The sequence below is a fragment of the Melanotaenia boesemani genome, chromosome 9, assembly GCF_017639745.1.
Source record: "Melanotaenia boesemani isolate fMelBoe1 chromosome 9, fMelBoe1.pri, whole genome shotgun sequence".
In the NCBI taxonomy this organism is placed as follows: Eukaryota; Metazoa; Chordata; class Actinopteri; order Atheriniformes; family Melanotaeniidae; genus Melanotaenia; species Melanotaenia boesemani.
This window is the reverse complement of record NC_055690.1, coordinates 3,885,337-3,911,316: the sequence shown is the minus strand read 5'-3', so window position 1 is coordinate 3,911,316 and position 25,980 is coordinate 3,885,337. Positions and strand designations below refer to the sequence as shown.

General features: G+C 39.5%; 1 protein-coding gene across 3 annotated transcripts; it reads right to left on the bottom strand.

The window, feature by feature from the left end:
- Positions 1 to 2,051: 2,051 nt before the first annotated feature.
- On the bottom strand, positions 2,052 to 4,254 carry LOC121645957. 3 transcript variants are annotated; one of them, XM_041994766.1, is made up of 3 exons: positions 4,117 to 4,254; positions 3,965 to 4,033; positions 2,052 to 3,858 (listed from the first exon to the last, which is right to left on the bottom strand). In XM_041994766.1, exon 3 carries the CDS (start codon positions 3,230 to 3,232, stop codon positions 2,186 to 2,188), a length of 1,047 nt encoding a protein of 348 aa, XP_041850700.1. In that variant the 5' UTR covers positions 3,233 to 3,858; positions 3,965 to 4,033; positions 4,117 to 4,254; the 3' UTR covers positions 2,052 to 2,185. The 3 variants fall into 3 exon arrangements, with proteins under 3 accessions (XP_041850700.1, XP_041850701.1, XP_041850702.1); XM_041994767.1 differs by having other exon boundaries at positions 3,965 to 4,020; XM_041994768.1 differs by having other exon boundaries at positions 4,126 to 4,254.
- Between the last annotated feature and the right edge of the window lie 21,726 nt (positions 4,255 to 25,980).

The following is a 25,980-nucleotide window of genomic DNA, read 5'->3' as shown; positions in this document are numbered from 1 at the left end:
CAACTAAGTGTTTAAAAAAAACAACAAAAAGCAAAAATTTGGCACCCCTTCCAACAGATGGCACGCTGCTAGGTCGCCTATGCCCAGGGCCAGTTCTGGGTATAATGATGTACACTCTGGTGCGTGGCCAGTGGTGGAGGATGGCATTGGCCTCCTAAAGTGGTGGTGGTGGTCATTAGATGTCATTAAAATATGCGAGATTGTCAGAGCATGTGGAGTTCTCCTTAACATGACACCGAGAATTGACATTCCTCTCCATCCTGCCCTACCTCCGCCCCAGTATGAGTACCCCAACCCATAGCCCCCTACCTGACAAGAAGGCTTCATGTGGGGAGCAAGGAGGATGTTATGCAGTGTTTGAGATAACAATGCAAAAGGTTCATTTTTAAGATTTTTTTATGTGTTTTTTCTGTCACACATAACTGTCACCATGTTGCATATCATGGCTCTAATTTCCTTAAGTTCATCCGCGATAACATTAACATGTTTGCAGCATGGCTTCAGTCAGAACCAGACCACTTCCAAATGGGCCATTCGCACCGGACGTACTAGTTCTGTGGTCAGCCAGGCGGCAACTACATCTCCCTCATTGGGGACATGCTTGTCCTCACTACCTCCTGCACCCAACTGTGGAGCCGCCCTCCCAACAGAGAGCGTCATTCATGAGAATTTTACAAAAATATCAAATTTTCTGAATTTTGTTCTAAAAGATATTGATATACCTAGTAGCACATGTAAAATGTCTGATGTGTAAAATCCTAAAAAAAAAAAAAAAAAATGCAAATATCTGTGTAAAATCTGTTTTTTCTGCACGTCTACTATCTATCCAAGGTTGAAAACCACTTAGCTCCAGTGAGTGCATCCAAAGTTTCCTCTATTCGGGGTAGAGGAAACGCATCTTTTCTTGTCCTGGCATTTAACTGCCTATAATCCACACACATTCGCAACGTGCCATCTCTTTTCTGGACCAAAACAATAGGAGATGAATATGGGCTACTGCTTTCTCTAACGATTCCAGCTTGTAACAGTTGTTTAATATGTTTCCGTGCCAGGTCATACTGCGAGGGGGGAATACGCCTATACGGTTGCCGGACTGGTGTTTCGTTAACCAAAGGAATCTCATGGGTAATCAACCCTGTACACCCCACATCCATATCATGTTTAGCAAACACACTACTGTATTTCCTTAACAATGACCTTGCTGCTTCCCTCTCTTCCTCCTCCAAATTCTCAAAAGCAGGAAGGTCCAGTTCTGGCTCGTTTTCCACGGCTGCCTGACAGGAAATATAGGCTGTACAACTCTGGGTGTCCACTGTCACCTGTATTTCTGCATTATCTTCAACCACCCCCATAGTCATCTGAACTGTGGCAATCACCCTACGGGGTGTCAGCCAGGCGTCCGTTTTACCCACATTAGTAACTGGAACATATGCCTTTCCCCCCTCTGCTGTTACTAGGGAGGGTGACACCAACAACCCATCTGGAAGGGAATCCACCTCGGGCCCCAGAGGTTCAACTAATAACTCCACCAATTCATGAGTCGGCATCTTCGGACACGTGACCGGCACATAAATTAAAGTTCCTGCTGGAACACTAACAGGGTTCTTACCCTGAACTTTAACAGGAAATGGCTCGGAGGAGTTTGCCATGACTTCCATCATCTCGCAGTACCGGAGGGCTCTTCTCCAACCCCGTGGGGCTGATCTCAGCAGTGGAGAATCCCACAAGTCAGAACCATGTTGTTGATAAAGTTCACAATACAAAGGGTTAAATACATTCATGCCCAACACTCCAGGTACAGTTGCTTTTTTCTTTTTCATGTACAAGTCACTAGGATCTTCTACAATCAACACCCCTCGACGTGGAAGACACACCCCCAGTATGGTAACATCCAACTCAATATAACCCAGACATGGTATTTTAAGGCCATTAGCTGCTTTGAGTCCCAGCCACCCACACTCCTTAAGCTTAGCATCGCTAAGATTAGAAAAGTTCTGTTCAAAGCAACTCTTAGTAATGGTGGTAACCATTGACCCGGTATCAAGCAAACATGAAATGTTTACCCCTCCCAAATCAATGTTCCCCTCCAAGCATTCCCCCACCATCCGACCAATATCTGACTCATCCCTGTTCTCAGAGCCTTGTACTCCCCCCACCAGTGTGTGGCTCTGCACACTGGCGGGTTCTAGTTTTCCGCTGGCCTTGGTGCATCAGAACCAGAGCCTTCACTTCCCCTCCCCTGCTTACTTTTCCCAGAGGCAGCTACTGCGGGGCAGAATCTAGCTATATGCCCCACTTTTTCACATCTGAAGCACACCGGCTGACCATCTACTGTTCTTCGAGGTCGAGTGGCACGAATACTAGGGGTAGACAAACTATTTGAGGTTAATGCTTTAATAACCAGCTCAAGCTGTGTCTGCTGTGCTTTTAACAATGATGTTAGTTCTGCATATTCAGAAAAACTGGAACCCATGGTTTCACAAGAAGCCTGCATTTCGTTAGAAACTGAAGGGGACTGGTCATAACGTCGCCCAAATGGCTGGCTCTCTTGTTGTGCCATCCACCTAGTAGCTTCAGCTCTCACCTCTCGAACAGTCCATTGTGAATTAGCATTAACCAGATCTTTCAACCTCATCCTTAGGGCCGGGTTTCTCACACCCTCACAAAATTGATCCCGGAGATCTTTTGAGGCCTTACTTGCAGCCTGATTGTCAGTTTTCATAATCTGTTCCATTAAATCCATTAGTGAGTGAGAATACTCAACCAAAGATTCCCCCTCATACTGTTTACGATTGAAAAACTTGCGCTGCAATAGGATACGAGAATGATGACAGCCATACACCTCCGTAAGGGCATCAAAGATTTTCTGAACATTTTCACGGTGATCAGGTGGCAGAAATTTAATTTCTGTGCGGGCTGCTCCTTCCAAGTGATCAAACACCATTTGAGCTTGCTCTCTCTCAGTCCTACCCCTTGTTTGCACAAAACTTCTCATCTGATCAATCCACTCATCTAATGTCAATGAGTCAGTACTGTCCAGTTTTCCTGAGAAGGTGGGCAGCTTTCTGTCCTGTTGCACATAGACCACTGAGTCAGCTCTCGCCATCACTCCCGGATTCTGTCCCATGGCTCCCCCTGAAGTTGAGGGAGCTTCCTCTGTTCTCAAATCACTCAGTTCCTTTTCCAACTCTTTTATACGTCGGGCCATGGTTTGTTTCTCGTCGTCCTCCATACTTCCCCCTTGGATGTCTCGAAGTCTACTGTCACCACGTTGAAACCCCAACCACTGCTCCTGCTGTCCTCACAAAATTATCCCAAAAAAACCCAACAAACAAAACAAAACAAACAAAAAAATGTTGGGCACTCCCCTATCCTGTTCGTGACGCCAAAATGTAACAGGTCCTACTACTCAAGTGTCAATAACACCTCGGAAGCTTCAAATCAGCAGAAAGATTTTATTAACAAAAGCAGAGGAACTCCTCAGCAGCTTCATTCAGGCTAGTCACACACCCTACAGTTCTAGGCATAACCCCATAACCATAAACCCTAGAAATGACACATCACAGCACACGGAAGAAGTTTTCACTACAAATCCTCACACGTGAAGACACCTCAAATTCACACCGGTTTTACGGAGCCCAGGAACTGAGCTGTGTGATGACCTACTATATTATGCTGAGACGAGGGAGTAGCCCAAACAAAACAACAAAAAACAAAAATAAGGCAGTAGTTAGTCCACTGTACAACTATGTCTTTGCTATCACAAGCACCCCACTCAAGTGGAACTAACTACTGCAAAAGGAAAAAAACTAAACAAATTTAGGACAGCAGGAAACAGTGGCATTAGCCGTCCGGCAACTGAAAAAAATAAAAACATAAACACAATTAACTACACATCTTCCAATAAAACAGCTTTAATCAGTCTTTCATTAAAAACAAAATCTAAAATTAACTTTTGCATCACCTGGCGTATTGATATCCCTCATACGCAGAAACCGTAGTGCACTGCCCTCTAAAATCCTGTGCGGCCACACTAAAATTTCAAACAATCATTAAAATACCAAGCAATCTGGTTATCAACAAGAAACACTGATTTTACAAACCAAGACTGCTTACCAAGCTCACCCTTGACATGAGGCTCACCTCATCACCCAGCCTCAATAGGTTACAGCTGGCCTTTCCCTCCACTTCCTGCCTCTTTTATCCACTTCCTTCCCCATCAGGAAGTTAACCACCAACCCCCAGGTGGCACTCGTTACACTAGCTAGCGTTAGCCCACGGTCGATGTCAAAATGAAAAGTTAACACACGCTGCCTTAATGTTCAGTAACTCAGACATTCCTCTACTTTGGGCTCGTTTTTCCTCCTTCCTTCTTTTTCTTTAAGCAGCACCTGACGGCTTGGATTGTCTTTTCATTATAAACTGTTTTAATGATTTTCTTGTTGGCAACACACGACAAGGTGACGTCGTCCATCAATATTACCATCATTAGGAAACCTGGATCCCTCCAGTCTCACCTGCCAGCCCGCAGCAGTAGCGGGTCAGGAGAGGAAATCATCACAGTATATGGTAGCTTCTTTTAATTTTTATAATTTTTTTGGTCTAGTTATTATTAGCGAGGAAAAAAAAAAAAACTGCGACTCCATGGCAGCTCTCTGAACCTTCCACAACAGCTCGTAATACATGGCTAAAAATTTATATATATATATATATATATATATATATATATATATATATATATATATATTGGTCCCCGCCTCATACATCAGCAGTGCCACCATGTTGGTCCTTTCTTTAACAGGACTGAACAATGGCCAACAATATAAGTTATTGTGCTAATAGTTGATTACTGTCCTGTCATAAAAAAAAAATCTTTTGAAAATGTAATAACTGCAGCTGATTATGTAGTAATAGATAAATAGGTTACGGTATCACTCAGCATTCTGCTTGGCCAAGTTTATCCTTTTTTTCTTCTTTCTTAATTCTGTTTTGTCTGGATTGCAGGTCTGTCTGTGGGAGCAAAACCTGCAAAGAGGCTGAAAATGACGCTGTCTGCTGTTTGTGTTCGGCTCTGGAAGAGACCTGAAGCACTTGCTGGAGTATTTTGGCACACACATCCTTTCATTCTGCCTGGGTATTATAACTTCCCCCCAGTGTGCGTCCTTTTTGAAAAACCTTAGACTTCAATTATCCATCAAGCATTGGCAAGGTATCCATGAAGAACCCAGCAGTGACATCCGCAACTTTTCATGCAGTTCTTTAATCATGAATAGATGCAGATTAAATTTCTTATTGTGTCATTTCTTCTCCTCTGTCACCCTCACCTAAACCGCCACCAACAGCCATCAAGGTAAAAAAAGGGTTTCTTGTTGAAATCCCCCCCAGCTCAGAGCGCTGCCTAATCTTGAGTTAGTGGTTGTGTTGATACTGCATTGACAGGCGGCTCTTTCTCTCTCTGTGTATGTATGTGGTATTTGGTCCTCTCTTAGTCTCCAGGTTTAGCTGCAGGAGACGGTGAGATGCTTCAGCATACTTACCACTATAACAATCAGGGGCTGGGGTGGAGGGGAATGTTGCAGTGGAAAATACAGCATCCACTGCCTTTGTTGAACAATAAAGAAAAGGTGGGTGCAGGGCGGGTGGGGGGTACATGCACACAGGGAGCGATCTTGGAAGCTGAACAAATCTGAAAATGGCATTATGGGTTGGTAAACACGGATGCCGTATAAGGTTGCAGGATTTGCTGTTTTTTTCTTCTTTATTTTTCAGAAGGTCTGGCGTGTGAGGCATAATAACAAGATATGAGTGAAGAGATGGAATGAGACAGAAAAGATGAAACTTAATATGAAAGGGAAGCGAAAGAAGACAGGTGAGAAAGGTGAGAGGCTGCAAGTAAAAACATTAGAAGATAGAATAACCAAGCTCATTTTAAAGAATAATTCAGTAAGCTTCACTCCTTCAGGTTGAAACAGAACCCAGTTTAATCAACATGAACTGGGTCAGTGCTTGGACCCGGTTAGATCTGGTTCAACTTGCAGACCTTCTAAAGGCCTTTTTACACATGCCGTGGGATTCTGGGATGTCCAGGAGATGTTCCAGAGACATGTGAGCATGCAAATGTTCACTATGCAAAGATTTTCAACACAGGCCCTTAAAATCTCAAAGCAAGTATCACACACACACACACACACACACAGTGATACACACGGTATCATCACCATAAGGAGCCTCATCTGATATTCTCCATGTCTTTTAAAGAAAACAGCAATTTTCACAGTATAATTCCTGCATCACGATTTGTCTCCTGACCACTTTAGACAACTGTTTGCTCACACCTCCCCACTCACATTTCCATGTGGGGGGACATCTTCAGCTGAATGCCTCCTGCTGTGGTGTGCTTTGTGAGCAGCAGTTGCAGAGCAGACCAGACCAAATTGTCCAGACTTTTATGAAACTTTCCAGTATTCATGTGTGAAAATGGCTTAGGAAAACATTCGCTCTTCCACTGGTGAGATATCCACCATGGAATTACGTTGCCTGATGGAACCTGATAGAAGCTCTTTCTGGTATATTCTGAACTCCCAGTACATACAGTGGTGCAAAGAGATATCATTTCGGTTTTTAAGATGTCACTAGAGGATATTTAGTCCAAATGTATTCGTATAAGTACATAAAAGGCACTTATTTAACATAAAGATATGATATATGTAAAGGTACCTCAGCATTCTGCCTGTTATTAGCCATTTAGAACGAAAAAAAAAGTTTTTCATTTAAGTATCTGATTCAGCTCAAGGAGAACATTTTTGAAATTTGATATAAATGGAAGTGATTGTGCCAAATCAATTGTAACCTCTCACATCGATCTCTAGATCTTGAATCTGATCCAGTTGAAATCATGTTGTAGTGCTTGTAATATTGACAAACTGAATCATTATCCATCGAATTAATATAATATATGTTGGTCAAACATGTGATTTACATGCCTAGTATGGACACAAAAACGGTGTACTTTCTTTACACGGCTTTGTCGTTCCTGCAGGAATAGAAACACCGACTCACACAATCCAAGTGCACCAACTTCTGAAAAAAACACATCTGTTAATTGAAAGATTGCCAAGGTAACAACCTCATTCTGTTAGGATTACTTGTGTGGAAGGACCCTTAATCAGAGACTGAACCGATTAACATGAATAATGTTTTATTTACAGAATTTAGTGAGTTGATGCTGGTCCAAAGTGTGTTTTAGTTTATGTTATGAGGAGCTAAGATGCTCAGGCTGGGTTTGCCTTTGTAATCAATTTAGTGATCCAGAGATGTTGACTGTGCAGAGTGACTTGAAAGACGCACCACTTAACTTTTGCCATTTTCTCAGCCCCCTATCGACGGCATATATTATCACCCTACCTGTAATGTGGATTCTCTCCAGACAGTAAAAAATAGTCTTATGTTGACTCTTGTCTTGTCTCTTGGTCTGTCTCTGGCTCTCTTTTGTTTCCTCTCTTCTTCTGATAATGTCTTCTAACGTTTCTTTGCTGAGTCAGCCATGGTGTGCATTAAAAATCGGTTGTTTGTTTATATCTGCTTGCCAGCATGTGACGCATGTGCAAAGCAAAACTAAGCTACAATGTCACGCAGTTACAGTTACAGTCTCCACAAGAAGCAGGCAGTTTGATCCACTTGAATGAAGTTCAGTGTGAAAACAAAGGAAGGTTGGACATTACTCTGAATTCCCCATACAATCAAACTGAGGCCTTCTGGACTATCCGGGTGTGAATGTGCCCATAAAGTGCAGATTCAGCTTAGAATGATTGTTACAGAATATGTTTCTGTTTTAACCCATTAAATCTAAGTCTGTTCAAAATAGTTCTAATCTCTGAATTTACTTTTTTGTTTGTTTTCCTCCTGGTTTCCACACTTGTGACTCCTTCATTGCCCAGAGTCTAGATGAGAATAGTTTGATTTCCAGGCATTAGTCACCTGACTTTAAATGACGCTGCAGCACCACTGCCAACTTCTCTGAAGAATCGATCCTTCCCATTTGCAGAATATACCCAGCCCAGTCAGACAACATATCTAAACCTTCACCTTGAAACTCACATGTGAAATTCCCCCGTCTGCAGACCATCTCTGCCCCCCTCAACAGTTATTCAGACCAACCAGTTCTTTGAACCATAATCGCCAACCAGTCAAACCAGAGGTTTTTCTGTTAAAACCCAGTCCTCACACCTTTCAGCTTCTTCTGTTGTATCAACACCAGCATCCTCACCATTATCATAATACAGATTCATAAAATAACAAGGTAAGGTTTAATATTTCCTGTCTGGTTTATGTGATGGCCGCCACACACATTGAGCCCGGTCTGGTAACCTTTTTCTTTATTTCAGTTCATTTAATAGCAACTTTAAATGTAATACTTACCATTTCTTTTATATTTCACATTTTTTAGCAAGTTTGGCATGGTGGTTGGATGCACACATTTAGTTGGCTTATTCTTGTAACCTTGGTAATTTGGTTTGCTTTCAGTTAATATGTGTTTTCTTTGAGTTGCCAGTTCCAGGGGAAATTGCTGTGTGTGTGGAAGGAACAAGGCCGCTAAAGACTGGTACACACATAACAATTTTTGGGCTGTTTTTGTCCTGATTTTGCCTCTTCCCGACCTCGGACGGCAAACGCCGGATTATCGTGAGATTTCCCTGTCCAGTCATCATGTGGTCTGTGGTGTGTTACGGGCCGATTTGTCCAGATAATCCGCTCCGAAACGGTCGTAGCTGACAAGCAAAAATATTGAACATGTTTAATATTTCAGAGCCAATTTCTGAGGAACGCCAACGACTTGTGCATTCTGACTGCGTGGATGGTGACGCGGTACGGAATATAGCCAATCAGAGAGCGAGCTGGCTGGGGAACAAGGAAGTAAATAAAGTCCGTGTTCACGCCGTCTCCAGTCTGGTATTTTTTTCAGTTCAGGCTTTTTCTGTTAACAGTAGTCTCAAGACCACCATCATTCCCTCGTCATGTATATCCCCCTCCATGCTGTGTGTTTTCTGATCGTTACGTTTCTTCTTCGTTTTTCGCCGGTTGTTGCTATGGTTCTTCTTCTACATTTCGACGTTTGTCCGGCTCGGAGGACTAGACTGTAGATGAGTTGTGGGACAGCATGGTCATGTTTGTGTTGTTCTGTGATTACATTATCGGAGCACACCACACATAGTATGATCAAAACTGATTTTCTTATCTTCACGTGTGGGCTCTCGACCTGATAAAAAATCTCATAAGAATAAAAAATTGTTATGTGTGTACCAGGCTTAAGGAAAAGAGTCCCAGCTGAAGTGGATCTCCCTTGATGAGGCTGCAGCCTAATTAGACTCCTCCATTCCACAAAAGAATACTGGGAGAGGGGTTTAGGTTTTCTATTGATTTTGTATGACTTTATTTGTTCCTTATGTAGAATTATGATTGTCTAGATTTGTTTCCCTAATGAGTTAAGAGTCTAAATTGTTTAAGTTCTGTTTAAGTTTATTAAGTTTGTTGGAAATAGTTATGTTTCCCCTCTTGTGTCAAAATGGTCTGATCAGTGAGTATGTAGCTTGTGTGTCAGTTTGTCAGGTCAGTTAGTTTTCAGTTCCTTATGTTGACGGTCTGTTTAGTTCTTTTATGGGCCCAGAACCTTTACTTTGGAATTTTTGTTGTTTTTTTGTAATATAAAATGTTTAAAGACTTTTTATTAAAAAAAAAAAAAAACCTCCTGTGCTCTCTCTTCATCCTTGGCCTCGGACCCTCACAGTTTAGGATGGGTGATGTGATGGCAACTTGTACAACAACCTAATGGTGAACTCTTTACAGTCTAGCTGTTACAGGGTTAAAAAGTGATTTTTTTCTTCTTTGTTTTAACATTTTTGGGTCAGATAGGAGATGAAATCAGTTCTGTGGTGTGACAACCCTGCAGCACCATCTTCTACCCCTTCATTCTTACCATCAGCTTCACATAAGGCATGAAACTTTTAGAAAGCTTGACAATTTCAACAGGGACAATAAACATACTGGAGTAAGACTGTTGGCTTAGTTCATTGTCAGTCCATCATAGGACCACATGGTCAGTGTTGCTGATCAGGAAGACCCCACAACTTTAGTATTTCATAGATGCCTGAATCTATGAAATATGTAAAATGGTTTAAATCAGTAGTTTATTTCTAAAACAGAGTGAGTTTGAGGGTTGTATTTTGCATTTTGTTGTCAACATGAAACATTGTAGTGACTGTATTCAGCTACCATTATAAAATCTGCAGTTTATTGCTTTGCACTAACACATACTGAGTAGAAACTGATACTTCTTGTATTACTTTGTAATCTGGTGGAGCACATTGTTTACAACAACTGGCTGTTCACTTACTAACATGTCCCAGATCATATGGCCTACAATTATTACTGGAGAATCAATATTATTCATTTAATCTGGGAGACAATGCTATTGTTCATCAGTGTGTTTTCATTTACAAGTTTATTTAAAGGCTGGTTCAACACAAATGACCTGCCAGTTAAAAACAACTGAACAGGGAGTGGATGCACACCAGCTAGAACCAAGAAGATGCAGGAAGAATGAAGATGCAGGTTTTTCAGTGGTTTACTCTGCATCCCTGTTAGTTTAAAGAGGTTTAATTAACAGAGCCAACTCAGAATTGGATTTTAAAATTTTAAATTACAACAATTTTAAAATTAAATATGTTTCTTTGGTGTGCAAATTGGTGGATTGAATAAAACATGTCTTGAGTCAATTAAAAGCCTGAATCTAGCATTAAATCCAGTTTGTTCTTGCTACAGATCCAGTAGATTCAAAGCAGGACTTTTATGTCAACATCAAGGTAAAGATCAGAGTGTTGTTATGCTGGCTGATTGAGTAGCATCCACACTCCATTCTCAGCTGGCCCAACCATATTATTAGTAATAATAAAATAAGATAAAATAAAATAAAATAAAATAAAATTAAATTAAATTAAATTAAATTAAATTAAATTAAATTAAATTAAATTAATAAAATAAAATAAAATAAAATAAAATAAAATAAAATAAAATTAAATTAAATTAAATTAAATTAATAATAATAAAATAAAATAAAATAAAATTAAATTAAATTAAATTAAATTAAATTAAATTAAATTAAATTAAATTATTAATAATAATAATAATAATAATAATAATAAAATAAATAATAATAATAATAATAATAATAATAATAAAAATTGAATAGAAATCACAAAATTCTTCACAATAATAGAAATAAAGTACATAAAATACAAGTAATAGACTTAAATCTTAATTAAAGGAACACTATAAAATCAATAAAGCAATAAAAACCCATCATCTAACTAAAAGCTTGTTTACAAAGCAAAGTCTTTAACTACTTTTTAAATATATCTACAGTGTCTAGACTGCAAAGAGTCAAAAGAGGAAGAGCGATCCACAATTGAGGGTCTTCCTCAGGTGCTGTTTCAAAATTCAAGAGCAATCCTGAGTCCTGAAACAGATTTTTGGGATCACCAGTAACATTAAACCTCTTGCTGGTCAGGACAGTAAATCTGAATCTGGTCAGAGACATAAGAAGTAGTATTACTTTGCAAGGCTGTAAAAGTTAGGGTCAAGATTTTAAAATGTTTTCTGAAATTCATGGGTAACCTGTGAGGGGAGGATGAAACAGGTGTGATATGGACCAGTTTGTGTGTCCTGGTTAAAAGCTCTGGAGCAGAGTTTAACCACTTTCAGGATGGCTTGAATGTGGTTAAACTCCTTATTTAAGCAGGTCAGATAACTGTTACAATAGTCCAGACATCAGCACATAAAAGCATGAATAATCATGTCTAATTCTGAGATCAAGAGGCATTTTCACATAAAACCATGTCCTGCTGTTCTTCGTTATGATTCACTTACCAGAGTTTGAACAGTTCCATTGAACCCATTTACATGCACATCAAAAATTTGATTTTGGGACTTATCAGATAATTCCAGTGACCGTGTAGACAGGATAACCTTATTATGCTTTATAAGATAACAGCAATTATCAGATATCAGATGACAGCAGTTGATTATAAGAACTTAGATTAAAACAGCTGGATTTCTCCCTAATACTTCGATGTTTGTGCATGTAGACCCGTATATCTGCTTTTGTTTTTTTTACGTCTGTAAATGCGCAAAAAACCTGCATCACTTCCATCTTTTCAACGTATTCCATCAAAAGATGTCTCAACGCAAGCAGAAAAGAAAAACACTAGGTGATGTGCAGGAGCAGGAAATCGGAGTATAAACAAATGTAACATTCACATGGAGAGTTTTTAGCTGATGCTAAGAAGTCGCAGTGTTCAACTGAGACTGGATTCCTAAAACTAAAGTCATTATGTACGTACTCTGAAAAAAAGCCATAATGGACTAGAAAATGTAGAGCAGGTTTGTAGAATATCTCCTTTCAGAAGTGGATATAAATGCATCAGATCTGATTATTACAATAATCAAATTACTCCCAATTAATGAATTTTGAAAGTCATGTTAACAAGCTTAAGCTTACACAAGTCAAGCTGGTGTTGACTGTTCCTTTAATAGCTCTGATGTGTAGTGGAAGCAGATCACGTCCGACTCCAACATACTACGTCGGCACTTCCACATGTGACACATTGTCCAGAAATGGATCATTTCCAGGTTGCAAAGGCCTAGTCTCTAGCTGTGTTAAAGAAATTGTTATGTACCATCTCCATGTGTGAGGCGACCCAGGAAGGTGCAGCTTTGTTTTTTGTGTATGCATCACCTAGTCTTTGCCTGAAGAGGCATACCTGCAAGGCAGCAGGTGCATCTTGGGGCAGAGTTTCCTTTTCCTAACCTGTTCCTAAAGACGAATGACCTACCAGACAGCAAGGCACAAATATTCATTACTGATACATGGGGGGAAAAAAAACAACCACTCCTTGAATTAAAAAGAAGCCCATTGCCAAACATTTGCACTTTTGTCCACCCAAAACTGTTGCCATGGAAACTATAGGCGAAAAATTAACAAAACATTTGTGTTTTATTATATTGTAAGTGTTGTGTAAACGGGGCCTGGGACTGTAAGTGATGCTCTGCTGATTCAAGTCCTAATGCACAGTTTTGATGACTTAATGTCCAGTAACGAAAAAACAACAAAAAAAAAAACATCTTATGAAAATGATAGCAAGGTTAATAAACCATATTTTCATTGGTTGAAGTACTTTCAGAAGAATGCACTGATTCTGATTGAGATACTAAACAAAGAGCTAAAAATTTAAAATACATTATTCAACTGAACACGATAAAGTCATCTTAAAATATCACATGATGTTGATGTTTTTAATGTATGTGGAGTGGATAAAAAGCTACAAGACCATTTCTGTTTACCATTAAATCTTTTTTCTTCTGTGTCTTTTATTTTAATTTTATTTCAGATTCCATCTGCACTTGGATCTCCTATGAAGTTGGTGTAAGAATGGACTACATGTTCATTTTTACAGTTGCAGCATCACAAAAACTGACTGAATTTAAGGCAAGTACTTGGGTTAGGATGAAGTATATAATAGCTGCATCGCTGCCAGTATCCAGCATTTTGGCTCAAGGAAAAGGAGAACTCACCCTGCTGTCGGCTGCTTGGTGGAGATAAAAGATTCAGAGTGCTTTTACCTGTGTTTGCCTTTACCGCTCTGTATCTGGAAATTACACCAGGGAGCTGGTCGATAACGCCACTACAATCAGACTCACTACAGTGAGTAGCGTGTTCTCCTTTCAGAGCTGTCACAGAGGAAAGACAATGGAGCACACCTGTAGGCTCCTCCGAGAGCTTCCTCTGTTTTATTGTCAGCTCAGTGCACTGGGACTGCAACTGCTGCTCCCCCTTTGGATACTCTCCTCCATCACGGAGAAGACGAGGCGATAAAACATGAGCAACATGCATGCTGCTGGATTGTATACTGTAAAGTCATTTATTAACTCCACTGAAGTATTGTTTTCAAAAGTTCTAATTCACTGAAATGTAATTACTGCAAGAGCCCATTTATTAATGGATGAAATTAACTAACGTGTGCAAGATCAGGTGCAGTAAGCAGCAGTGTGCAGGTGATATCAACAAGAACAGACACACACGTACAAATAATAAATTATAATATGTACAGTATATGGACTGACAGGATGAGTATGTATAGTATTTAAATATGTACATAAACATGTATATAAATATGTAAACAGAATGTTATTGTGTTCATTGTAAAGTGTGACAGCGGCAGGAGGAAAGACCTGCAGTATCTCTCCTTTCTGCGGCAAGGATGGATCAGAAGCTGCTTTCCAGAGCAGACAGGGAGTCCTGCAGGGGTGGGACTCATGGTCCAGCATTGAGGAAGGTTTTGCCAGGACTCTTTTTTCCTGATGACTTTGTCCAGCTTCTTCCTCTCCCTCTCTGTGATGCTGCTGCTCCAGCAGACCACACCGTACAGGAAGGCTGATGCCACCACAGAGTCAGAGAAGGTCCTTAGGAATCCCCCTTCACTCCAAAACCACAGTCTCCTCAGAAGATAGACCTGCTCTGACCCTTCCTGTTCAGTGGTCCATGTTGTGAGTCCATTCCAGTTAATTGTTTAGGTGAACACCCAGGTGCTTATAAGAGTCCACTCTCTCAATGTCTGTTACCTGGATTTTCACCAGCAGACCGGCGTCTGTTAAAATCCACCTCTATCTCCTTGTTTTTCCCCGCATTGATCAGCAGGTGGTTTTGCTGACACCAGTCCACATAGTTCTGTCCACTAACTGGGGACAAAAATATATTTTCACCCATTTTACAATTAGATTGTTAAGCTCTGAATCCACATATGTTCTCAATTTAATATTTACAGCTTTAAATTTGATGCAGAATACACCTTTTATGTAAGAACTACAACTGCCTATAGCAACGCCATGCAGCTGAAAACCATTAAGCCCCATGATTGTAGTTTTTCCATTTTTCAGACGAGTTCTTAAGATGGGGTTATAAAATATATATTTGTTTTGTGAATTTTTGTGAGGTGACTTAATGAAGCCTGAAAGAAATCCTGATAATGTCTCATCAGAAATAAGACACTTTTTTTTTATCTTATAACAAATAAATGTCCTTAAATGCAAACAACAACCATTTGTTTTGCCAGATAATGAGACATTATCAGGACTTCTTTAAGACTTCATTAAGCCAGCTTGCTCATATTAAGTTGACTGGATATTGACCAGATGAGCCCTTAAAAAATGTAAAGATAAATCCCTGGAAATTTATAGCCACAGACATCAATACCATCATATTAAATAAGTAGGAAGCTTCATCTGCTGTCTTCATGTACTATAGAAACAAGAAACATTGTGTTTTCTCATTTATACTTTATGCTTCTTCAAGATGAACTACTTAACTTTTACCACTTTCTCAGTAATGCGCTCCTAATGACGGCTAATCCAGCATCTATTTTGCATCCTACTTGTACTGTGAGATCTTTACAGACAGTAAAAAACTTATGATGTCTTATGTTGACATAAGATTATGCCTTTAATGTTTCTTTGCTGAGTCCGCCACTGTGCACATTAAAAATGGCTGTTTTTTTTACATCTGCTTGCTAGCATGTGCCACGTGCCCAAAGCAAAACTCAGCCACAAGATCAAGCAGGGTCCCGGATGAAAAAGTTGCATAGTGCGGTTTCTTAGCCAAAATGCACATAAAAGATGTCACTGTGCTATCAGTCAAGTCCAGAGTGTGGAGTTTTAAGGTCTAACAGCTACAGAGTAGGTCTTAAACACCTGGCTCCTTTATTCATCAGCCACTTTGCAGAATTTACATCTATGTGAAAAATATACAGTTCTGTGCTGTTTAGCGTAAGTTGAAGCAAGCCAAAATAATTTTAACTATATATTGAACTTTGAGTTCCTTTCCCATTTGCTCTTACATGTTAGCACAGATTAGTGTCTGTGTTTTGGCTTTTTATTCAAAGGCAAATGTGTTTATATCTCACTGACAATGGACCGTTCATGGTTTACAATATTCAGGTAATCAGTTTTCAGTGCTGATGTGTATGTAATGAAAGATCTGATCTGATGAGTTTCCATTTCAGCTCCACATCATGCATGGATCCATCCTGCCTAGGACCAATGCTTCATGTTGCTGACGATGTAATGGTGTGTAATGGTACCAATGTGCCATGATTTACCCACCACAGCCTACCTGAGTATTGTTGCTGACCATGTCCATCCCTTTATGACCACAGTGGAGCATCTTCTGATGCTACTTCCAGCAGGATAAAGCACCATGTCACAAACCTCAGATCATCTCCACCTGCTTTCTAGAACATGACGATGAGTTCACTGGACTCCAACGGCCTCCACAGCCACCAGATCTCAGTCCAGTAGAGCAGCTTTGGGATGTGGTGGAACGGGAGATTCTCATCATGGATGCAGCCGACAAACCTGCAGCAACTGTGTGATGCTGTCATGTCAATATAGAGAAAACCTCTGAGGAAGGTTTCCAACACATTGTTCCATTTATCACACCAAGGACTGAGGCATTTCTAAAAAAAATAAGGGGTCCAACCCGGTACCATTAAGACGGACCTAATAAATTGCGCAGTGTAGAATAAAGACATCAGGGAGAATCAGGGGTTGTGTCCTACACAAAAACAACTAATAAAAGGTCTGAGAATCAAACTGCTGACTTCCAGTTGGTGGTGAATCTCTTTAACATTTGAGCTATTGTCATCCGGTTGGCTTCTTTCTTTGTCTGTTTCTTTAAATTCTTATATCTCCTATGGACATACACTGCCCGTCCAAACAAAAAGTAATGATCAGGATGTAACTAAGCTACAGGTATGACCCTTCCATTGGATAACTTCTGCATGGATGAGGATGTTTCAACTGCAGCAAGTTATTAAACACTAGGTGATGCAGTGAGCAGCTTCTCATTTCCTAAACAACAATGTGGGTTATGGTTGTGGAAAAGATATTAGTCAGATTATTTCCATCAACCAAAGAAAACATCTAATGAGACTGTCATGAATGCCTACTCATTGTCACCACCTGTGTCCCATTCTGCAGGAACTTTCCAATGCATTATTAAAAACTGGAAGGATAATGGGAAACCGTTGTCTTCCAGGAAGAAATAAAAACATCCTGAATGATGGTGAGCTATGATCACTTTGGTGAAATCAATACACCAGTAGAACTCACAGCTATGTTTAATAGTGAAAGTAAGAACATGTCCACATAAACAATGTGAAGAATACTTAAGTGATTGGGAGTGAGCAGCTTCGTAGCCATAAGAAATCCACTAATCAGCTAACCAGAGGCTTGAGTTTGCCAGGAAGCATAAAGACTGGACTCTGGATCACTGAAAGCAGATCTTATGGTCTGAATATACTGAATGAGCAGGTTATTCCATCTTCCCTGATAGCACGGCCATATTCCAAGATGACAGTACCAGGATTCATGGGGCTCAGATTGTAAAAGAGTGGTTCAGGGAGCAGGTGACATAATTTAAACACATGGATTAGCCACCAGAGAGTCCAGACCTGAACGCCATTGAGACTCTTTGGGATGTACTAGAGGTCCAACTCTCTCATCATCACAACAACACCTTTGTGAAAATGAAAGTAGCTCTGGATGGAAGTAAATGTTGTAACATTGCAGAAGCTCATCGAGAAGATGCCAGAGAGAATGCTGCTGGAATCAAAGCTGAAGGCGGTCCAACCAAACATTAGCTGCTTTCTTTGGACGGGTATGAAATGTAATGTCAATTTCATAGTTACTTTTATCTGTTGTTTATAATCATAAATATTGTAAAAGTTCTCTAAAAGTTTAAACACATTTTTTTGTGTAATTTAATTCTTGTTTTCTCTTCATGTGCTGACTTCAGTGTCTTTATTTCACTGCTCTGTCTTTTTATTCAACTTTTAAATGGATTTCATCTTTTCTTTCCTCGACTATAATCTTCTTCAAAAAAGCTTGCAAGTTGTGAATCTAGGGAGCACTAAATCCAAACCCCCACCCCCATTCTTCCTCCTCGTCCTCTTCCTCCCCTGCACACACTACACAATTGGACACATACACAAACAGTGGCGGGGATCTTAGGCATTCACGGGCTGATGATTCCAATAATCCGAGTTCAAATACAATTCCTGGATCACAGGATTTAAATGACATTATATAGAAATTAGATTTCACAACTAGAGCAACTGCACCTCCCTCGATCCCATCTCTTTCTCATTACGCTACTTTCTCCTTGAATCTGTAGCAGACTCTTTCTTCAGCTCCTCTTTTTCTTCATTCTGCTTGAATACAGACTGGGATATTCTTTAGTTGCACAATGCATCTATTACAATACAAAGTAAGCCAGGAGCTACTGCATATTCCCAGTGATGGCTCCCCTGTGTATTGGCAGTCTGTTTGATTCATGGTGGGCTGTGATGTTACAGAAAGCAGAAGGAAGCCTTCCCAGCCCTCTTCCTGTAACTAACAGGGAATATTTACAAGTGCAGATCTTGTTCTACTGGAATCATTTAACATCAGCTTTGAAAAGGATTTGAAATGGGAATCATGAAGGTAGCATCAGTGATTCAGGTTCCTCTGACAACAGAGGTCAGCTGTGATGTGTGGTGAAAACATTTTGAGACATGAAGCTGACTTATCAACATGTACACATCATCGGTTTGCTGGATGTGACTGTGGTAGGGTTGTTTGTAGAGGATATCTACCTGTGTGACAGGAAGACATCAAAAAGATCACTGAACCAATATATTAAGTCAATATTGAATCTATTTTCTCTGTAGATAAACAACAAGTCTCAGGTTTCAGCCAAAGGTTTCTAAGAGAACTTTTTTTCAAAGGTTTCAACTCTGAACACTGAGAATCTGTTCAACCAAAGATGGACTCGTACAAAAGTTTAAGGTCTTCTACGTCAGGGTTAACGTTCGCACATTTTTTAATGTTTGGGCCCAACTTTTCCAGGTGCGAATACTGTACTGGTTTATTTGAACCCATTCTTGGTTTAATTTGTATTTATTACCTTTAAAAGCTCAAGTCAGGATTATTAAATTATTAAATTTTACTAAAGCAAAAACCTTGTATGTAATCCTTTTCCATAACTTTGGCTACAGCCTAGCAGCTAGCTGAAAGTCCATCCATTATCTCTATTATCTATACCCCTTCATCCATTAAGGGTTGTAGGGAAGCTGGAGCCTAACACCCTGGACAGGTCACCAGTCCATCGCAGGGCCAACACAGAGACAAACAACCATTCACGCTCACACCTAGGGAGGATTTAGAGTGACCAAATAACCTAACATGCATGTCTTTGGACGATGGGAGGAAGCCAGAGTACCTGGAAAGAACCCACGCATACAGGGGGAGAACATGCAAACTACACAGAAAGGCCACTGTTGAAAACTTCCCCCAGCCGAGGCTCGCAGCAACTCTGCTGCTCGAGTCTTCACTAAGACCAAGAAAGTGGACCATATCAGTCCAGCTCTTTACACTGGCTGCCTGTTCGTCAGAGGATAGACTTTAAAGTTCTGCTGCTGGTCTAGAAAGATCTGAATGGTTTAGGACCAAAATACATCAGTGACCTCTTCACCCAGTATGAACCTACCAGAACCCTCAGGTCATCTGGATCCAGTTTCTTATCAGTCCCCAGAGTCAGAACCAGACATGGAGAAGCTGTATTCAGCTTCTATGCTCCACATGTCTGGAACAAAGTCCCAGAAAGCCTCAGATGAGCTGAAACACTCAGTTTATTTAAATCCAGGCTAAAGACCCACCTGTTCTCTGATGCATGGAACTAGTTTTTGTTTTAAAAAAGTACAAATCTGCATCTGTTTCTTTTAAGCTTGAATTTTTAAACTTGATCATGTTTTAATACTGTTTTTTATCCACACTGGAACTTTATCTCTTGGATGTTATTTATTTTATTTTTTTCTTTTTGTTTTATTTAATTTATTTCATTTCTTTTAAAGTTTGTTTTTAATGCATTTATTGCTTCCTGCACCCCGCTGTAATGCTTTTAATGTTTTATGGAAAGTACTTTGAATTGTCTTGTACATGAAATGTGCTATACAAATAAATTTGCCTTGCCTTGCACTTCTCAGGTACAGAATTAAAAGCATACAAGTCAGATTAGAGGCTTATAAATATTTCATGGGAGGATGGGAATCAGACCTTCAGCTGTGGAAAGTAAGAAACCAGCAGATGCAGATAAAATTAACACGATGTAAAAATTAGGGATGTCCTGGTGATATATATTTAGGAGTTGACGTTACTAACAATTATTGTGAGAAAACATTGCTGTTTATAGACTGTTTTGTTTATTGAGACCACAGAGGAAAATACCTGTCCACATTTTCACTAACACTGAAAACTGCCGTCACCGTGGTGATCTCCGGTGGAGGTTGAATTAGTGGAACATCCAACCAGTTTCACCACGGTCGCATTTCCACTGTGAGCAACGAGAATGTTTTGTTCATTTGCTGCTTCACATAAAACATGACTTACATATAAACTTATTATCTGGCCGTCCTCCCGGTTACACATGAACAACGTTTTTGTGTTTCTTGTTGAATGAACCAGCATATCTGTTCAAGAATTAAACAAATGAACGAGACCATTTTTAATAACTTTAATGTAATTTATTCTCTTCTCGTTTATCCTTGCTGTCGTCTTTCACACTTTTCTAGATTTTTCCATCCTTCTACCTTCTTTTTTGCAGACAAACACGAAGATGGATGGGACATGGGCTGGGAACAATGGGTTGTCTCACTTTTACCTAAGAAAAGACTAAATTAGCCTTAATTACATGTTCATTAACAACAGTCTAACGTTAGGTGTCTGGTCCCGGGGCGCAGTAACATTAAACCACTGCTGTTTTAGTAACGCATTGCCTTAATTTTTCATAAATATATTCAAAATTAGAGCATCCCACCATAAATACACTTGGAAAGCATACAAAACAAAAATTTTTGATAAAATTACAACCAGCAAAACACCCGCTACACAGCTGAGAGCTCTCTGACAATTTCCAGTTATCTGGTTTGACGGTAGCAGCACATTTAGCCGTTGCTCAGGGTCAGCAGGTAGTGTGGAAAAAAAAATTCTATTCTTGGGTTGTCGATTGGAACATCCAAAGGCACAACATGGATGCATCATTATGTGTTTTTACATTCAAAGCTAGCTGTAGCAGCTGAGCCCTGTAGCAGTACGCCGGCTTTGTTTATCTTTTTGCCATGCATGAACATCGCTGACATGCTTGTCACGTGATCAGTGACGAAACGTGAGAATGGTCCATAAATGTTTTATACTTGATGTCGGTGCACCTGCTTACAAATAGGTCAGATTGTCTACCATATGGTGCAGCTGTTATTTTAAGGTTGGAGGTTTACATTTGTTTGCATCTTTAAATTGCACGTGCTTTCATCTAGCCGAGACGTGGTCATGTGGTTCATGGAGCTGTCGATAATACCAAAAACAACAGCACTCCAGATTAGTTTGAATGGTTTGGAGCGGGACACTTGGTAGCAAACACTATTTCTGCATACTTTTCTTTGACAAAAAACATATTTTGCTTATAGTTATAACTACTGTTACTGTTACATTACTTTTTTTTATTCTTTAGTAAACCATATTAGGAGTGCTGGAGACATTTATTAGTCTTGTTTATTTTGGACCTCAGATAGAAAGGAGGGTTGTTACAGTGGTTACAGATGATACTTCAAGTGCATTCAAGACTGTGCAGTTAAGCTTTGTTAACCAAACAACTCCATTAGAAGTCAAAATAGTTTACATGAAGTTATAACAAGATGTAAAACATGGTGTCTGTAAAATTGATGCTCCAATTATTACAAATGGTCATGTGTATTTTACTTTATATCTTGCCTAGGCCACTTAAGAGGACGTCGTGTTCAGTCGGGGGATGAAAGTTGGGTTGTGATGGTGAGAGATGGAGAAAACATCGTTGCCACATTGATAATTCATGAAGAGCAAGTGGTCTTGCCTGATGTGAAGGACATCCCACATGCTATCACCCTGCTGATGGGTCTGCTCTTTGCCCTTAATATAGACAGTCCGAAGGAACTCAGGTAAACTTTTGAAGTGATCCAAAAGGTCCTGATCGGTGGGGGACAGGGTTCCTGCTTAGTGCTGGTCTGAGAAACAGACTCTTGCAACAAACTATTTATTTTTTCCTTACAGGTGTCATGTCAAAACTCGAGGATGCCTGATATTTCTGGAAAGCACGTCTGACCTTTCCTGTTCTTATAGATTGTTCAAATTTGAAGTACAAGCTTGGAACAATGTTTACAATTATGGAGTTTTGTGCTTTGTTATTATTTTATTCCATCTGAAAATATCCTCATGCAAGTAAAAATTGAAATAGTTGTATTTGTAGATAAGAGCTTAGAGGTCAAGATTATGAGACAAAACTATAAGTGACAAGGATCAAATTTGCATCAGATCTGATGATCAGACTTGTTTCTTGTAAATTCTATTTTAACTTAATCAGAATTTTTCCTTCGATTTTAATTTAGTGATAGTTTTATCATGCTGGAAGTTCAAATCCATACAAATTAAATAGTTTGTATGTTTAAATCATATTGTGCCATTAAATATCGTATAGGTACTTAAATTGTTATCTTCAAAGTAATAGACTGATAAACTGTGCTGTGTTCATTGTAAAATGTCTTTTTTGAGCAAACCTTGTAAAAATGTCCCACAATTATCTGGAACAACTGCTTCAGTTAAAGTTCCACAGGTTGCATCTTCACTGTTCAATTAGAAAAACTAAAGTGATAAAACTATGTGTATCTTGCTTGTATTTATATTGATTTTTCTAAACTCAAATATATAACTGAATGCAATATTTAAAACTTGAATTCTTACATTTTTAAGTATGTCACACCTGAAATATCTGCTATAACATCCATTTTCTGAGAATAATGACGGTTAACCACATTACTTCCTACTTTTAGGTCTTCAGTACTTTGTATGGGGCTGTGTGGGGCTACACACCTCACTCGTGGATCTGCTGTTCATGTCAACTTTAAAGAAAATTAAAGATCATTAAAAATTGAACAGTGTTATAACAATCCAATCCAACTTCTGGCTGTTTACTGTTTTCCCAGGAAACGTGGCTCACCTCCCCAGTCTGTTAGAAGTAAACCTGGTAGAGGAGAAGCTGCTTGAATATGCAGAACTTGTCAGCAACCTAAACAGGGAGTTTAGTGTACGTTTTACGGACTTCAGAAAAAGTGCTGGTGATATGGAACTAGTCTACTCTCAACCCTTCAGTGTTAGCCCTGACTCTGTCCCACTGATTGAGTTTCAATGTGATTCTGAGCAAAAAAAATAGATTGTCACTGAAGCTGAAGGGTTTCAACACACAGGTTTCCCTGCAAAGATACCCACACATTAAGAAACATGCACAGGCGATGCTTTCACTGTTTGGCAGCACTTATATCTGTGAGCAGACTTTCAGAGTCATGAACCTCAATAAGTCCAGACTCAGAGGCACCCTGACTGACTCACAGCTCAACGACATACTCACCTTGTCAGTGAGCTAGGTGCAACCCAACACTGAAGGATAATAATGTCCAAAGATCAGCTTCATGTGTCCCACCAGTGTTAACAATGTGCCTTGTTGAACGTGCAGTTTGTTGATGACATTTTACACTAAATTTGGTTACAATTTAGTGTAAAACCTCTGGCTACCTCTGCTTCATGCTTCCCATCCAGAAGGTTTACAATCCAAATGAAAAATGTGTTTATTCAGAGACTCTATCTCGTGAATCCACAATGATCCCTGATAACAGCATTATTTATCACATTTTCATCATAAAAACATTACTATCACTACTATGTTGCTAAGACTTTCCACCAATCAGAGAGCTTAGATTGACGGTAACGTCCAATCAGGAGCAGCCAAAGATCAACCAGTGAGCAGAAAGTTCTATGTGTGTGTGAAAAGAAGAAAAATAATGCTCCTCTATGGCTGGAATAAAGCCAAGAAGACGTTTCTGATGCACGGTGGCGCCACAAAGCAGCTGAGCTGGAGTTGGTTTAGTGAGGATAGCAGGTAAATAGTAGCAGGAATAACTGGAAATGAGGAAAAAGTGGAAACATGGAAATAGTTTCTGTTGTGTGTTTGTTTCAATAACAATATTTTTTCTCCTGAAAGCCAAGACTTGAGAGAATGATGTGCAGATGAGAAAAGGCTTGGTCACTGTTGATCTGTGTGTTATTTCTACAAAGTTCTGTTAGTAATAAATTCTGCTTTTTTCTTCTGGTCGACCTTTATGCTGCTTTATCTATTCATACATTCATTTTACATCATTTTAGCCTCATAATCTGACAGCTGAGGTTGGAAACATCATGTCTGATGCTGACTGTGATTAAAAGGTTTCAGTTCCTACAAGCAGTTTTACTTTGAAAAAAAACTAAACTGGGTTATTCACAAACTGCTTATAAGCAGGTGTCTCACCTCTGAAAACTGAGCTAACCTTATTTTCAACATTTCCAGATTGTTTTCAGAAGATGAGTCTAGTGGTGGTTGTCCATGCACCAGATGTTTCTTGGACACATCTCATTTAGCAGTTCTCATGAAGTCCTTCTGCTTGTATGGAGTGTGTCTGCCGATTGGGGAGGATGGTACCATGGACAGGTCACCAGTCCATGACTGAGACAAACTAGCATGCCCACTTACACTCACCACTAGGCTAAAGATCAGATAGTCTAAAATGTATTGAGTGCATTTAGATTCAGTAAAAATGAAATTCATTTTACTGTGTTGGTTTTGGTTATTGAATAAGAGCAGAGATCTTTGACTTTCTGGGACATTTGAAATAAGTAGCGTTTGCAGAATTCAGGTGTCATATTTGCCTCAAAGCAGTTTGAGTTTTTATACATATAATTTACAATCCTCTCTGACATTATTTCATTTATAATACAACAGATCAGTCTCTTTATAGAAGATAAACTAGAAGAGGGTTGGAAAATAAACAGCCTACTTACAGTCAAATATGTTTGAGGCTTTTTTATGTAAAGCGATTTCCCACCTTTAATTATCAGAAGTATGACAAAAACAGATTCCCAAGACATTTTTCCCAAGCATTGAAAAATGATGACTTTGAGATCTTTAAGCAGGTGAACTAGTAAGAGCACACACCAAACGCTATCATTCAGAAAAGCCAGATAGAAACGGGACTGTGCAGAAAGACGGGTGCAAGAAGTTTGTCTGTTTCAGCTGTTGCTCAGGAATCTGCAACCAAGTATTAAAGAAGGTGCTTTGCTGAAACTTTTGTTCATAAATACTTAGGGATTATTAAAAAATACTCTTTTTTTTATCTTTTTTTATTTATTCTGAAGGGGTGCACATAGTTTTGAATAACACCAGCTTTCATGAGTAAAAATCCAAATATTAAGATGAATTCCTTCCAGCTAACTTCTACCCTAACAGCCACACCGGTGTTTGTCATAAGAGGAGTGTGGGATTGTGTAATGTGTGTGACCAGGCAGAGATGGGCCCAGATAAAAGGATTCTGCCAAGTCCTGATTAGATCTGCTCCCATGTTTGTCTTCCAGTATCAGGGATTACATGATTTATTAGAGTGTGTGGGGCTGAGTTGCATGGTGCTAACTCTCCCACCTATGCCCCACAGGGGACAGCATTCCAGCAAACTTCAAGTGAATGCAGCAACGACCCCACCACCATCTCTCACATTCATCCCTTCAGCTTGTTTAACACTCTCGTCCCTAGCCCAAGCACCTCGGGGTGACTAAGATAATTTTCTCCATTAATGAGCTCCATGATTGCAAATAAGCAACAGTGGAATAGCAGATCGATGAACTGCCAAGTGTGAGATTAATTTCTTTAAAATGGGACAAATCATAATATGTGTGAAGTTATTGTGAGATGTAGAGAAAGTAGGAGTACTTCATCATGTTTTATAGTGA

Bases quoted from the DNA above. Each gene is read 5' to 3' on its own strand.
- LOC121645957 (XM_041994766.1), bottom strand. From the start codon at position 3,232: ATGGAGGACGACGAGAAACAAACCATGGCCCGACGTATAAAAGAGTTG.